Consider the following 16,769-nt stretch of genomic DNA (forward strand, 5'->3'; position numbering starts at 1 on the left):
ACAAGCCCGTATACCACCTGCCACTTTCCCACAACACGATTTCATCGAAGAAACATGATATATGTCTCGGAAAATCAGAGGAGACTGGAGTATCCCTCGGTCTCTCATCCGTCCGGTATCACTCCTGCCTACCTGAGGATACTCTACGATGAATTTGGCTCGGTTCAGACGTTGGGCATCGATTCCTTGCTCGCACGATGGCGGGGCATCGATCTATCGGATTCGAGCCTTTATCAGATACTGATGATCGGTAATTTCCTCTGCCGCGAATTGGTGCTCCTGGAATTCCTCGCAATTGCATGCGGCTTTTTGGGAAAGGTTGGCGTATCCTTTTACCACGAGAGTAATGTTCCAACTGCCTTTTCACCTACTGTCGTTCTTAGAACCTCTTCGAGACCATGGTCTACGTCTGCGAACTTCTTACTGACGAGCCTGAGGGTGGCTCGGCCATGATTCCACTGAAGAGATTCATCGAGCTTTACGTCTTCCTGGCTGGTCTCCACTGCTCGGACTCTCCTCTGCCCGGAGACTCGTCTGAAGATAACGTTGAACCTTGCGGTGTTTCTCCTTCGCAGTTTCCCGATCCATCGACAGTCGCGCTTCCAGGTTCGCGTGCGGAGTCTGAAGAGTCAACCTTGGTTAGTTCGTCGCTGTGTGCCTCAAGTTTTCACCGGTTTAACCGATGTCGCTAATTCTGTTTGGTTTCGATTGATAATTTCTTGGTGGGTAGACGAAACTTGTTGATATAAAGCTATCGAGGATATCGAAATTGGAACTCGAGTAAACACTCCGCTAATCTATCCGTAGCAAGTTTATCAATCGGAACTTCAGGCTCGTGTCGTGACCATGAAGGTCGGTCTTTACCAGAGTTTCTGAATCCTCCAGAGCTCCGACCAGCCCGTAGAGCTTCCCGAATCCTCGTCCGAGATCAGCAGCGGGGACAACGTTCAAGAAGACGGAATCCAGCCCTGCTCGTCGAGGAAGATCGACAATCGTCGCACCTCCTCGAGCATCTCTCGGGACCCCGAAGACCAACCGGACACGAGAAAGTCTGATCGATCAAGCAGGTCTTCGTCCATCGCCGTGAGTCCGACCGACGGTCAAGCATCGTTGACCCCTGGTAGCTCGAGGCGAGCTTCACCTTCTGTCAGGGTAAACCGAACTTCCGTATCCGGGGGTTCGACGGATCGTGGAAAGACGGAACATGTCGGGACGAAATTGGAGGACGATCTTGACCAGGAGGACGTGGACGCCACCGAAGTCTTCGAGGTGTTTCAGGTACAACGATTCGATTCCTATTCGCTGGCTCTCTCAGAGCTTGCAAGCTATTGGTAAATTTCCATAGGGATACGGGGAGGAGGAACGGGAGGAAGGAATGGCCGACATGGAGACTTACGAGCCGATCGGACTTGAGACTTTGCTCGAGGGAATCTGCGAGTGCCTCGAACCCGTCGATGAAAAACGGACCGAGACTCCGCCTCCACCCGACCCCGTCGAGGAGTTCCTTGAGCGAATGCGATGCGCCTTTCCACCACCCTTCGTCAATCCCGTTCTCCACGGTATCGGACCCGTCGTACCCCAGCACCGGGTCACCGCTGTTTGCCTCTGGCTAACCGATTGCGCCCGACGTCAGGCCGGCCTTGTTGGCCCTCGTAACATACGCCATTTTCTATGCCCTTCTCTGGAAGAACGCTCGATGTACGAGGAGGCTGAGGAAACCCTCTATAAGTCTCCTTGATCGAGAATATAATTTATTTCCTGTTTCGTCGGTATTAAAAAAGAAAGGAACATCAAAAACTGTCTCACCAAGGAGCAGTTGTTGCAAATTTTTTTCGCGGATAAAAACAACCGCGTTGTTTGAAAACGTCGAAAACAAAACGCCTCGCGAAAATTTACAACGACAGAATTATCCGCTTTCAACGTAAATAAGAGTGGCACCGGTATAGGACGGCTGGGAAACTGCTGTTTACGCAGGGTTTGTTGGATAGCGAAAATGTAACAAGGGTGCTGCGCATTAACGCTCTTCTGAGTGGGGACACGAGGGAGGCAAAGAGACCTTTTAAATTTAGTACTTGACCAGCGTTTTACGACGAGAGGCGTAAACACCCTTCCGCAAGGTATTAACCCCATCTAAAAATACACTTCCGCCCTCTGTAGCCGCTTCCGTGCATAGTTTTTCCAGGAATGTTATTTCACTTTACTCGAACGGTTAAATGGATTTCTATTAGATTCGTTTCTTTTAACGGTCAGCTTTAAGTTAGATCGAACAACGCGTGTAACTAAACTGAGAAATTGTGGACTATCCGTTATGCCGAAATCGAAACGTATCGAAATTTTCAGGCAGCTGCTCTTCGAAACACGGTGGAAATTCTTGTCATGTTGGTTCTCTTGTGCATATAGAAACAGAAACAACTTCGAGGATACGCGACTGTCGTCCCCCTGTTTTCCTCCCTTATTCGTATAGATTAGCGTAGAGAGAATTTGGGCAAACGGTAGCTGAACAAACAGGCCAGGGCATGGCATCTGCCTCGAAATACACCGTCCAAAGAGCACATTTCCCTTTCCCGGTACAGAATTACAAGATTAAGCGTTATCTCAGCTTTGGTCTGACTCCCTCTTCTTCAAAGACCCCGCGTTCCTCGGGAACAGAGAGATGGAGAGAAAGATATAGATTTTCCTTTGCCACATTTGCCGACGTCGCGGATTACCTTCGTACTATTAACATATACTGCAGTGTCGATTGCTCAAAGAACAGAATTCCGGAGTGTACCTAGATATTATGTTGATTTAGAATGGGCCAATTTCTTTTTGTTCCTTCTACTTACACTCCTGAAAATATTTCGAGAGTAACACGTTTTGGAGTGTGTAAAGTTGCGGTCTGCAGCTAAGCGGATGATGAAAGGAGATATCGAGTTTTTCCGTTACCGTTTCCTTTTCTCTTCTTCTTCTTCTTCTTCTTCTTCTTCTTCTTCTTCTTCTTCTTCTTCTTCTTCTTCGTTCCAATACCGCATTCTAAGTGCATGGGTACACAGTCGAGCATCCGTTAGTGAAGGACACTGCGGGGGTGGGAGTGAAAACTCTGGTTGTATAGATGAGAGTTGTAGTTGCAGATTCTCTAGGGTGCCCGTCGGGTTCTCGCCTGCATCTGCCCCTCTCTGGAGCTATTTTGCTGATGGTTGGAAGTCCTTCTTTAAAAAAAGAATACTCTATGAACGTGCGGAGCGTTGTGAGCTAGGGAAATTGATATGTTCACTGGTAGAAGTATGTGTGTGTGTGCGTATGAATGTAAATGTCGACTCAGATGGGATGGAATGAATGAAATAATTTTACAACGCGGTTTCATTATCTAGGAACGTTTCATGCACAAAGACGTAACGGTTATGATGATGACAATGATGATTATTATGTGAGAATATACAATAGTGAAATTGGTCTCCGCCTCTAGGGGCTTTTGAGCGGTAAAAAAAAACGAGAAGAAATTATCCGGACACGACGGAAAATTCCTGTGAAAATCGCACCGAACGTGTAACGAGGGGTCAACCTGAGGGCATAAATTAATTTATGGCATGTGGGCGCTCGGGTCGCTTTGCCAGCCGGCGGCGGTCGGTGTTAAGCTTCATTAGCTCTGCCTTGTGTTTGAACCAGTAGACGGCGCTGCTACCCTGCCGATGCAGGAATCGCTTCACGGTTGCTGGACACGAATTATTCGGGACTCACTCGTGCGGGCGAACATATTTTATCTACGTTTAATGCCAATTCGCATCGCTGCTGATTCGCGCTGTTCAACCTTTGTTCCCCGAAACATCGCAGCTGCGCGCTGAAAGGAAGGAGCCTGAAATTGCTGTCACCTATATCGGACCGATTGTCGAGCCAACGGATCCAAATTTAGTCCTTCCTATTCTCCAGGTCATCACAAGCAGTAGCAGCAGCAGCAGTAGCTGACTCGATTGGTCGCAGAAAGGATATCTTCAACCACCGACAATGCCCCGGAGGAATCCATTGTCGCTGACGTTTGCTAAAGGAATTTCGAGCTGTCTTGACGATTGTGCGGGTAATGTCATCGAAGAAATGTCCCTTGGGGGAACTGAAGCTCACGCGTCCTTCTCTTTTCCCCCCCACTATCTCCATTTCATTGTATCCGCAATGTAAGGACCAACAGCCAAGGTTGTTTAGTTACGTATGACTTTGCCACGATCAAAAAGAAACCCGTGAAATAAGTATCTCGCGATGGTCATTTCGGGGGTGCATCAGGGCGCGTTTATTTGGCACCACCAGGTTAATTACTCAATTCACCCCTAATCGCGTCCTCCTCTTGGAAAACATTCCAAGCGTAAAAAATAACCCGACGTTATGAACGTCCACCTGCAATATCGGGCTGTGGAGGCCACCGCCTTTCCCCAGCGGTTATGAACAACGGGGTGGTTGAATTTCGCTCGGCTGTCTTGATTCCGCCGGATGCTTGCCAGAACCTTGCGGTGATAATGTATGGCGTTAGCCCGGCTCTCCTACCGCCGTAGATTCACGCCTAGGGCGCTACCAGGCCGGGAAGCCACGATCCAACGAGAGCCGGACTGGCAGTGAGGCATTGCTCTCGCGTTCCAACGACCTTCCCGCAACAAACAGGTGATACATTGCCCCACATATTGCTCTCGCTATCCTCCTCCCTCGCGCCTCGCCGAGACCTCTGTCAAACTTCTTGACCTTGGTACCACATTAGACGATGAGAGGGCCCCTTATCCTCAAGAGTTCCAATTCCATCATGGTCGAACAGAACCTGTCCACATTACGGCCGTTTGAACCGACGAGACTCCTCGTAACGAAGGATCTGAATTCCGACCAAGAACCTATGCTTAGCTGACCTCAAAACCTTTGAGGTCCGCCTTTGAAAGGATTTTATAGCTATTAAGATCGGGCTACCTATTCGGTTAAGCGAGCAACCCGCATGAAAGGAAGGCGGGTCAAAGTGGCCAATCAAATGACCCCACTCGCCTCATTTACCTCCAAGCAACGCAATGCCATAACAGTACGACGTCGGAGAGGAACTGTGTAATTCAGATCCTCAAGGATGACGGGAGGAAGACTGCGTTGGGTGCAGCCGTGTATACCGGGGGAAATGAGAACAATAAATCACCCGGTTAGGACGAAACGTCACAGTGGCTTGTTAAACGCAGCCCTGATGTGCCGCCAAAACCGAGCTTCCCTCCCTCCGTTTCGTCTCTGGATTTTCGCCAAGTTATCCCTCGACGTTTGGTTTACGTACTATATGAACGGGGTAATTAACATTCTGCTGTTACAAGCATTATCACCCCCCATCCCGTCGGAATATCTTTCCCCGAGCGAAATAAGACTGGCACCTTTATTTCCACCCATCAACTCTCATCTCGTACTGCTATTTTACCTCTTCCTCTCCCTCCCTCTCTCTCTCTCTCTCTCTGCTCGAGGCGGGCACTTTACTGCAAACCATCTCTTTTGCGTGCGCTTTGTACGAGAGATTTAACGACTAACGGTGCATTCGTATTCGCGTTCGAGCTGCACTATCGCCTTCTCCCAGCCGGTTCCATCTGTACTGTGTATGTATACAAATTTTGCCGATTGTTTGAAACGCGGCAGGCCGGCAACGAGGTTTGTTCCGTTCAATTCAATGTCGGGAGCACCACTTTGCCTTGCGGTGTAAGGCGCCAGACCGACCAACCGGGATACGTTAGTTTAATTGGCACGTCAGTTCTTTCATTAAATCTCATTGATCGGCACACTCTCCTATTTATTTCAATCAATTCGTGCACTTTGTGAAATGAACAACGCAGATAAGTGAAATGATTAATCGCCACCAGCAGAAATGGCGTTCAGTTATACTTCGCATCTGTACACGTTATACCTGTAGGGTTATATCGATCACGTTCCTGTTCATTCCAAATACGATTCTGTGCATTACTTTTCACGTTTCCTCTCGCTAACAGAGAATCGACTATAATATGTATGTCGAACTGTGTTTCAATGCAATTATTAACACTTGATTGATTGCAATTAATTTAGTATTTCAAACTGCAAAGAGAAGCAGAATCTTTTAAAGTTTATTCTTCGGTGCGTTACTTTTTTCTTCGCCGTCTCTCTCGTCATTCGAATGCTCATTTTCTGCATAAAATCTTTTTTGAAATAACATTTTTTCTTCGGTGCGTTCCTCGTTATGCACCCGGAACTTCATCGTCTTTTCATAAATTTAACCGTTAACCGTTGCTGCGTCCCTTCGGTCTGTGAAAACTGAGCAACGTTGTACGGTCGCTGCAGGGAGGGTTAAAGTTTGGAATTTGTCCCGAACCCTTTACCCAAGTCCCTTCTTATCTTATCTAACATGAATTCCAAACCGGGCTTATGAGGAATGGTGTATTTACGGTATGGTATACCTACAAGATCGTGTCGAATCAAAAGACGAAGCCGCGATTTTAGGGACGAAATATCGTCGTCGGTTGTATCTGATCGGTTTAAAATATTTTTTGTCGTGCGGGATGATCGTCATTCGTGGCAATAACTCGATACGCGTTTATTTGAAATTAGTTTGCAGACTCCGAGTCGTCTCGTATTTAGTCTGTTATTTGAAAATCGATCCTTTCCTCGTGGCAGAAAGCAACAGGAGTAAAGGTGAATCCAAGAGATATAACGCCGGGGTAAAATCAGCTCGTGACTCCTGTGATTCTGCTATGCGTAGATGTGTAAGTATACATACATGCATGACATGAAAAGCGCGAATACTGGTCTTCGTCTGAGGCTTTCAAAATCGTCGACTCATCACATTGCATGCACAGCACTGTTTGCGTAGGATTTTGCGGTCAGCAGTCCGGTTGTTGAATATTATCTCGAAATCCCGGAATTCCTGAACGTGCACGAATTCACATAATATATTTCACAACCCCAATCAAGCAAGCAGGCAGGCAGAAATTACAAAGTTGAGTTAATAATGTTATTTCAACGAAACATTAGAACGAAAATCAGCATTTTCTTAATTTTACGATGATTTGTAAAGAAACGGGATGTCGAAATATGAGTGTGTGTTTCGTTTTATTACGGTTTACTGATTTTCAGACAAGTCAAAAATCGCGGAACAACAATTTTTTCCTCGACATGAATCTTTACGATAACGTTATTTAACTTCAGCGTGATCAAGAATTAAGGCGACAAGGTCACGAATCCGAAAGTTTTGGAATACAAATTGGACACGCTCACAAAATTCTAGTCTCGCGGGACCGTGAATCTGATACAGCTAATAAGTCAAATGGCTATATTGAACATACTTTAATTAAATATTTGCACACGATGTTGATTCGTAACGATAATAAATGCTAAATTCGGTGTAAACATATAATTCGAGCATCGATTTATTTCGTTGATTTTATGCGTAGGTATGTTTGGGTATATTTATAGTTCGCTGTACAACGTATTCCTCGTGATTTTGCATATCGTTATTTGAAAATTCACGTCTCTGATTTGCATGCCGATATTTTCACTATACCAATAATTCACAGCAGGAAGTTTTATTCCGTACGAGTGAATGCCAAGAATGTGAGTGAGTTTAAACAATCTCTTTGTTCGATTGATACAAATTAAAGATTGACTTTACAGCGAGATCGATTATCGCGATAATTAGTTCATCAACCTTTGAACTTTAACACCGCGTTCTGTGCTTTCGTTTGCACTGCATAATAGTACAAAATCATATCAAATGCTTCGGTAGTTTACGCAATTTCATCCGGAGTTGTAGCAAATTTACCGATCAATTATTGATTGCGAGTAAACGTTATGCATTTGAGTAATCAAATGATAATTTGATAAAGTAGGTGATGGATAGCAGCAGAAACCCGACGGTCCAAATCACCAAATGTTGAACGAATGATAATTATTCACATGAGTGGCGTGTATCTGTTTTTCAACGGTTTTTTTTTTTTTTTTTTTTACTCTCCTCTTTTTGTCGTGTTTCAATTTCACCCCGCTTTGTTGATTAAAATATAAATAAGTCACACGCTTCGATGCGAGGACTGTTTTCCACTTGGGAAAATTCTACCTGTACATATATAATACGATTATTATCGTCGTTATGATCATAACGGTATATTGTTATCACGATATAATTTATTTGACAATGAAACTAAAACTGCCGTCGAGCTGCTCGCTATTGCTGCTGCTGGTGCTGCAGCAGTAATGAGGCGACGAGCAATGCATATTATATTATTCGTGCGTAAAATTTTGCACTCGGAAATTTAATTATTTCGTATATAATAATATATTTACGGACGCGGACGTGGAATGCAATACCCTACTTTTGCACAGGTATGCATGTTTTCAATTTTCACACATATTTAACTGTGTTGAATTTTTTCTCTTTTTTCACCGTACACGAACGGATCGTTTCAAATATAATCAACGAGCTTTTTCAACGTCTGGTAATATATATATATATGTTTTTCACTGGTATATGAAAAAATCCGAACAAACTGTGTAAACGCGATGAGATCAAAGGCTTGGGAAAGATAATCTATACATACGATCCATCGATGTCAATACGTGTTATCAACGTGTCTGCACTTTTGATGTGTACGCCCGATTTGTTTCAATCAATTTTCATAATAACGCCACCCTGAAAGGCTTGCGGATTTCTTTGTCAGCTATCCGGATAACGCGAACGGTCGAGTCGTTTTTCGCGTCTACGATAATTGGAAGCATAACACACCGCATGCCCATTTCACCGATGCAACGAGTTCCAGCACGTCGACGACGTGGAATTGGGATAAAGAAGAGATATAATAAAAAAAAACCCTCGCATTCGCTAATGTATCACGAACAACCCCGTTTTATTAAAGAAAAAAAAAAAAAAAAAAAAAGAAAAACAAAAACAACTTTCCGACCGGTCGTTACACAAGCGAGTCGTAAAAACTGTCGTTACAAGCGAGTGCAACGTACGCACCCTCACATATTTACGTGTAATGCATTCACGTTGTGTAAATACCAGTGCATTCATAGCTATCTTGTACCCAGTAAACGTGATATTGCGTATTGTATGCATTTTCGTATTTCAGTCAATGTTGCGAAAGGATGAGGAGGCGAGGCTTCGTTATCGTTGGCGAAATTTTTGATTAAAATATCAAAGGACCCTGGTACCGTTGCAGGTTGCCTTAAATAACGATCATCCCGCTTCTGATCTACATTACATAAATATCTGCATAAGGCATCTCTAGACACGCGTGATCCGTCAGGCACTAATCCCCGAGTTACACGCTTCAAACAACACACGCGAACTGTGTATTTACATAACAATATCTAATTTCGCTTTGCGGCGGGTGGCCTGGTGGGTAATACTGCTGGAAGTTACCCCCTGTACTACGCTAGAGATGAAAGCTTGCCTTGGGAAGAGGATGTGGAAGAGGAGGAGAGTCGTTAAATTTTGCGGCACCTACTCGCGGGCATCAAAATGCAGAGTGGGCATCTGTCCGTTGGGATAATGGAAGATGCGGGGTCGTCATCTAGTATTTTATCAATGGGCTTTGGACCGCTGGCCTTCCTCCCCTCCCCCCCCCCCCCCCCTACTCCTCCCTTCCCTCATCTTCTTGAGTAGTTCTCTTCGCAGCGCTTCTTCCACCTTTCACCAACTTCCTCATCGCACACACGCGGTAGCCACACCGTCATCACCGCCGAGACAACCTTCGCTAGATCAAAGGGACACCCTTACAGACTATCGTCTCCTCTCGGCTCTCCCGGCATCAAGAGAATCGTGCCGCCCAGGTTCGGAACGGTCCGGGAATGGCAAAGGGGGGTTCGCTTCTCTCCACCACTCATCCACCCTTCGCGTTATTAAGCCAGTGCCGCATCCCAAGGGTGTTTCGTTAGCCGACTGACTCGGGTACGCGACGTCTCATGGACACGTTTGCTCTCGTGACAACGCCGTGCGCCGGTAGGAGGCGAAATTTCGAACGATCAAAATTCAGACCGACCAATATTGCGTAAAATGTGAACAAGGTAGAAATTGCGCGAAATTGTTCCGGGTGGTTCGGCACTTCGATCCTTCGGTAATTTGAATTATTTCGGGGTAGTGGCGACCTCCCTTTCCCAAAGCGACGCGGAGAATACTCGGCTGAATGGTCAATCCGAATTTCAACCCTCCTTCTGACTTGGAAATTCGCTCTGCGATACCATCGAAACAAACCGTTCGTTTGGGAGACATGAAATCCGGCGCGGATCGAGCGATTAACGGACATCGGTTAACGAGAAAACTACTACCGGGACCAGTTTTTACTGGACCATGTATACGCAGGATGAGTGGAAAAAGAACGAAAGAACAAAGGCAAATAAACGTTTCTCGCTGGATGCCGAATGGTAATGACTGTTTTCTCTCTCTCTGTCTCTCTCTCTCTCTCTCTCTCCATCTATTTCGAAATTGGTTACCCCTGCCGCATACTCGAGCTGCGCCTACAACGCCACACCGCACTTTCAAGTATTCAAGCCGGTAAAGCCCTGCGGGCACGGAAGTGGTTCACGATAGGGTTACTCAGGGGTGGTGCTCGGCTTCGTTTATACCAACGTATCTTCTCCCTCTCTTTTTCCACTTTGGTCCCCCTTTTCCGGGAGGGACTCTGCAGGGGTCAACTTGGACCGCAACTAAGCTTTCATGTTCATACATATTCTTACGTATGTATACACAACCGGGGTGTCGCGTTTTGGTATTTAAATGTAAATTACCATCACCCAACTTTTCCCCCCTCTCCGTTTCTCGAGGACATATTTTAACCACGTTTAAACAGCTTCTCGCCACAGGTTTAATTATTCTTGTGTTTTTTTTTCTTTTTCCTTCCGCCTTTCCTTTTGCATTTGGTTCGCTTTAATCCGATTTTCTTTACTTTCCGTTTTTAGGTCATAGTGGTTTTGCATAGTCACTATACCGAAAACTATATAACTTGTTGTGATATTGAACTGCAAAACATGTGTTTTGAGAATGAGGACGATCACGTTTCACGATGCTCTAGAATCGGGTACGCGGGGTTTGTTAACAAACATTGGTAGCCGCGATTATAGGCGACTACCTCTGGTACCTTATCGCGCGGTTTCCGCATTTTCAGATTCGAAAACCGCGTGATGCCAGATAACAAGCTGGGTCGACGTCGTCCGTAATCACGACTCACGTACGCTTTGATTAAGAATTGGGTTAATTATATCTGTTATAAGTTGGTACGTCTCGAGCACCGCGATGGTTAGTTTGACGCTGAACATCCCTCGAAACCGAGCTCACATCGGTCTGGCACCTTTTTTTTTCCCTCCGTCTCCCTTTCCTCAATAATGGCTGGTACTTCGCAGTTTCTAATACTTCTCTGCGCCGCGTTCCGGCTCTCCGGTTCCTGGGTCATTAGAACGGATGTTCTGGACATCGAGGCGGTTGACACTAACGACCTACGTGAAACCAGACGAGAACGCTTGAATTTGATCTTTCCCGGTGAGTAGAGAGCGCCGGTACGTCCTGCCTACCAATTATCCAGGGTTTGTTAATTTTCGGTTATAAACCGTCGCTGGGCCTCTTGACCTCCCTTCCGTCCTTCCCTCTCCCTCTCCTCACCTCTTCTCTTTTCAATCGATTACCCGAGAGACGGACACTTGCTCGTTTCATCCGACCGTTTCAAACCTTATTGACGCTTCGTTCGCAAGCTCAAACAGTGCGTAGTACCTCGTTCACCAAATTGTTCAATCTAATTATCCTCCTGGTAAGTTCTCCCGATCGTTATTCCGTTTGATCGCACTACCTGGTAACGATTCATTTCCAACACCGCGGCTCGATTATAGCCGAATTGGTCGCGTGTCCTCGGCTTATTCGACATTGAAAATTTACATTCCTATCAACGACGGCTTATATATAATTTAGGGTGGTCCTGAAAAAGGTAATTTTCGAATTTCTACCGACTCACCCCCCAAATTGACTCCAGATGATTCAAAAATAATTCCATAATTTCTTCAAATTTTTATCTCAACTCTAACTCGAGCCTCAAAGAGGGTGGATTCCATTCAACCCTTTCAGAGGCATATCAAATCTACCCAACGGATTTAGATTAAATTTCATGTCGGCGGGTTTCTTGGGTCGCTAATTACGAATCTGAACTCAAAATTTGAAAATTCAAAATGCCCGACCCAATATGGTCGAGCGAAATCCGAAAAGTCATTTGATTTCGATAAAACTCGGTACTCAAGTGTTTTTGATATCGCTGATCATGAATCTGAACTCAAAATTACAAAATCAAATATGACAATACCAAGTGACTTAGGATTTGGTCCTCCATAATGGAACCGTTACTTTAAATTTCCAAATTTTGAGTTCAGATTCGTAATCAGCGACCCAAAAAACCCTTCATACCTAGTTTCATCCAAATCCGTTCGGTAGATTTCATGTGAAAATCCATCCTCTTTGGGGCACGCGTTAGAGTTGAGATAAAAATCTGATTTGGGTGGCCAGCCGGTCGAAATTCAAAGAAATTCGAAGAAAACCTTTTTAAAGACGGCCCTAATACATGTAATTTCTCCACTTCTTCTCACTTCAGGTACCAAGTGGTGCGGAAGTGGTAACGTTGCTGACAATTACGACGATCTCGGTACCTTCGCGGAGTCTGATGCTTGCTGCCGTACGCACGATCATTGCGAAGACATCATCGAAGCAATGGATACTAAATTCAATCTAACCAATCCGTCGTTTTATACAAGGTTCATCATCGCTTGTCGATATTATTTTCTCAGCCAAAGCTGTTTGGCAGCATTTCTCGGTACATAAATCTCTCGTTATCAAATCACTTAATTGTCGTATATTTAAAGGGTGCACTGTTCGTGCGATGAGAAATTTTACGACTGTCTTCACGGTTCTCCGGACGAAATTGGCGACAAGGTGGGAATATTGTACTTCAGTTTCCTAGGCACCAAGTGCTTCCGTAACGATTATCCGATCGTTGGTTGCAAGCGTTACCACCCGTAAGTTCGGCCACCCCTTTTAATTTTCTCTCCCGCATCCGGTTTTCCGATTGCCCGTGTTTCCTCGGGCTGGCAAATCCGTGGCTTTACCCTAAACGCGAACGGAATGGGACTGAAAAAAGTTGAAGGAACTGAGCGGAATACCGGGTGGTTGTTTCCAGGTACCCGAAACGTTGCCTCGAGTACGAACTGGACGAGAGCCAACCGATGATGTACCAGTGGTTTGACATCCCTCTGTACTGACACACGCTGGGATGAGAAAAATCCATTCGACGTGGCCTCCGGACGAACCTTTTCGCAGTGTCACGTTTCTTTGAATAAAAACACATTTACGACATTCGATATTGCGCAGCTTCGTTGTCCGATGTTTTCATTCGTACCATCCCTTGACGCGTTTTCCAGCGTTCTTTAATTCCGTCCTTTAGCGAAGAAGACACTGATCTCCCGAAACTTTTTCGAATACTGATGTTTATAAATTACAGAGTTTCGACTTTGGCCAAGTCGGTAGGTACTGTATATTCGAGCGTGAAAATTTTCCAAAGATAAATCTCTGCGGATCGGGAGAAGTGCGGATTCAACTTTCGTATAAGCAATGGAAACGGAACGGTAGGTATGCAACGACAAAGAAAAAAAAAAAAACACTGAGAATCCTCGCCTCTCGCATACCTTCGGAAACTTTAAACCGACTCCTCGTTTCTCAGGTCCCATATTTCCCAGTTGAATCGTCGAGGTGGGCTCGATAAAAATTCGTCCAACTTTAAGAGAGCGGTTATTAGGTCCAACCGAGGAAAACTCAGATCGGAAGTAAAGGCGCGAGAGGCGGTGAACCGGGAGGAACGGAATGCGAAGGTCGGCACTCGATCATGCATGCGGCAAAGTAGGTACGGAGGCCAAAGCCCCTCTTCTCACCCGCACATCATCGATCCATCGTTGTCTGCGAATCTCTCTATAAGCGGTCATATTTCCTTCTACTCTCCGGATTTCCCTTCAGCTACTTTTCTACCCCGATACAATCCGTGTGTATCCGTGTATATACGTTACATGTATGTAAAAATATTTTATGGATTCACTCTACTCCCGTTTCCCCTCTGACCCATCATCGTAGCCTCGATATTTTCCTTATCTCGTCGCATTTGTATTGCCGTTTTTTTCTTTCTTTTCATTTTTTTTTTTTTGAAATACCTTTTACAACCGTATCACTCGTCGCAACGCAACGAGTAGGTACGTAATCTTATCGAATGTGTGCATTACGTATAAGACATTAAACGCAAACTGTTTTCGCACAAATTTCATATTCCTGGTGAAAATAAATCTCAATCTTTCTTTTTTAATAAAGGAAAAAAAAATAAAAAGGACGAAGAAAAGTAAAGTACCGGGAAATAATAATAATATTCAGCAACATGTTACGCTATACGCCAATTTTCCGTTCATACACGTGTGTGTGTGTATATATATATATATATATATACGTTTACGAGTGTATTACCCCTCGGGATCTTTTGTACCCGATGTATATTTCGGGCTACGCACACTACTTTACTTTTATACGACCGTGTATACGATATTGCAACAAACCCCGAATAAGTTTGGCTCCGATCTCATACAAGCGATGGACCAGCGCCAGAGTATCTTGGCTGGCCGACAATTGTGACTGGCAATAAATACGGATATATATTTGAAGCTAGCCGCGAGTCTCTCTGGTTCTCGTTGGGTAAGTTGGACAAATGCGAACGAGCTCAATGTACTCCGAATTTCCGTTATCCTCGGGTCTTTGGATCCACCTTCCCGATTGTTATAACACGGCGACGAGGATGGTCTTCTTTTTCCGGTATACGGAGACACATTTGTGATAAGTTGTCGGAGATTGAATTCTGTTATTATTATTTTTTTTTCTCTCTCTCTCTCTTTTACGTTTCTTTTTTCCTCTTTTCCCTGCTTTCTTTTTCTTACATTTCTCCTATGTAATATCCGAAATTGAACTTGTATAATCGTTGAATATTTTCGATGAATATATTATAATTTCGGAAGTACGCTCGATAAAGAAACGGTATAATAATACCTACTCTGCAGAACTCTCTTATCGTGACGTGAATATTTTGTTAGGTTCAATTTAAAACTGTACCGGTGCGTACATCCGCCGATATTTCATACTCCGTTTCGTTTTTTACTCCTTGAAAAGCGAGAAAGCAAAATTGGGAGAAAGGGAGTTGGAGAGAAGTAGAGAGGAGGAGGTAGCACGACGTTGAATTTTGACGATGCGTATTATTAAGGCAGAAGAATGAAAGGAAAGGGGCTCGTAAAAGGCTCTGGCAAAAAGTCTCCCGTGGAAAATACATTCGGACGGTTATTTGGCCTGCAGAAGTTAAAAGGCAGGTAGGTACAATTCCCTTCCCACCCTTTATATTAAAAAGTGTGGAAAACAAAAGGATATAATTCGGTCTTTCCGCGCCGTCCAAGAAATAGGATGAATATTCTCATGGACCGTTAACAGCTTCTCGGCTCAGCCCCGCAGGTTTCAAGTCGCAACCAGGGGTCGATATTAACTCGAACCCTCGACTCGTTTCAACGCCGTCTCATTTATTAAAGGGTAGCTGAAAAATGTCTCATTCGAAAATTTACTGCAGAGACTGACGATCAAGGACTGATTACTGTGATTAGAATGTTATTCGTACTCGTCGAAAATTTTCAGGGAAACGACTTTGTCAAATCGCCGACGATTTTCAGATGAATTTTAATCCAGGTTTTCTAGGTTATTCGTGTGGATTTTCCGCGACTTGAAAGATATTGGCCTAAAACTTAACGGAACTTGCAAAGCGAGTTAAAAATTATTTGAGATAATTTATACGAGACTAATTTAGCGTGCAGAAAGTATCCTCGGGCGAGTAATTCGCTCGTTTTTTTACCCCTGGGTCATCGGCCTTGTCCTCATTTGGCTTCATTAAAAGCTACACGATCGTCATCAACAGTAGTCGACGAAAGAGTGAGAACGAAGCGTCTTATCTCTCACTCTTTCTCTCTCTCTCTCTTCCGAGAGTGAAATTTCTTCACGTCTCGAGTTCCAACATTTACCTTTTCCTTCTTCTCCGGCTCTTCTTTTGTCTGCTATTTCGTGTCTTATTTTCACGTTCTATATTTTCTTTCCATCTTGCCTCTCTCTTTCCCGCTCCGCAATTAACAGCTGGTGCACAGAAGTTGGCGAGGAGTCAATATCACGGCTCATTGGAGTTGATTGTGCGAGGAATGAAGACGCCTACGCGAAATCTAGCATCGCGTTTATCGTATTTTTGGTGCGAAAAAAAAAACACCTCTCTTCTCTTCTCTTCATTTTTATTTATTTATTTTTTTTCTTATTCTCTCTCTCTCTCTCTCTCTCTCTTGATTTTCCAGTTTATCCTCTCCCCGATTCGCACGGGATCAGGGGTTAATTCTTTCAGGCGCCGGAATTACGACGGGTGCTAACAACGTGTGGGCTGGACATTGCGGTTTCACGTTTACGACCGAACCTTGCCAGCTAGCCTTCAGCCAAAGCTTCGCAGGCGCGTATTTCAATTAGGTCATACTGCACACTGCATTTCGTATGCAGAACGTTATTATACACGAACCTGGTTAAACGCCTGGCGTTACTCCGCCGGAAAAAAATGTAGGTGGAAACCGCTCGTGCGGAGCGCTCTGAATTTTCATCCAACCTTTATTCCCTTCGATAATGTTGATAATAATAATAATATCATCATCGTTACTTTTTTTTTTTAGTATTTGTCGCATTCGTATTTCTCGATGAGGCCGGA

The 16,769-nt window shown here is 44.6% G+C and overlaps 2 protein-coding genes across 3 annotated transcripts in view; both read left to right on the top strand.

Annotated features, from left to right (window-relative positions):
• The window catches only part of dtn (transmembrane protein 132C dtn), a 138,361-nt gene that overhangs the window by 29,147 nt on the left and 92,445 nt on the right, over nt 1-16,769 (top strand). The gene's annotated exons all lie outside the window — the stretch shown is intronic.
• Nucleotides 11,219-13,303, top strand: LOC124216299 (phospholipase A2-like). Its single transcript, XM_046620631.2, has 4 exons — nt 11,219-11,470; nt 12,564-12,723; nt 12,832-12,984; nt 13,146-13,303. Exons 1-4 carry the CDS (start codon nt 11,317-11,319, stop codon nt 13,225-13,227), a joined length of 549 nt encoding a protein of 182 aa, XP_046476587.1. The 5' UTR covers nt 11,219-11,316; the 3' UTR covers nt 13,228-13,303.

This window comes from Neodiprion pinetum, chromosome 4 (genome assembly GCF_021155775.2).
Source record: "Neodiprion pinetum isolate iyNeoPine1 chromosome 4, iyNeoPine1.2, whole genome shotgun sequence".
NCBI lineage: Eukaryota > Metazoa > Arthropoda > Insecta > Hymenoptera > Diprionidae > Neodiprion > Neodiprion pinetum.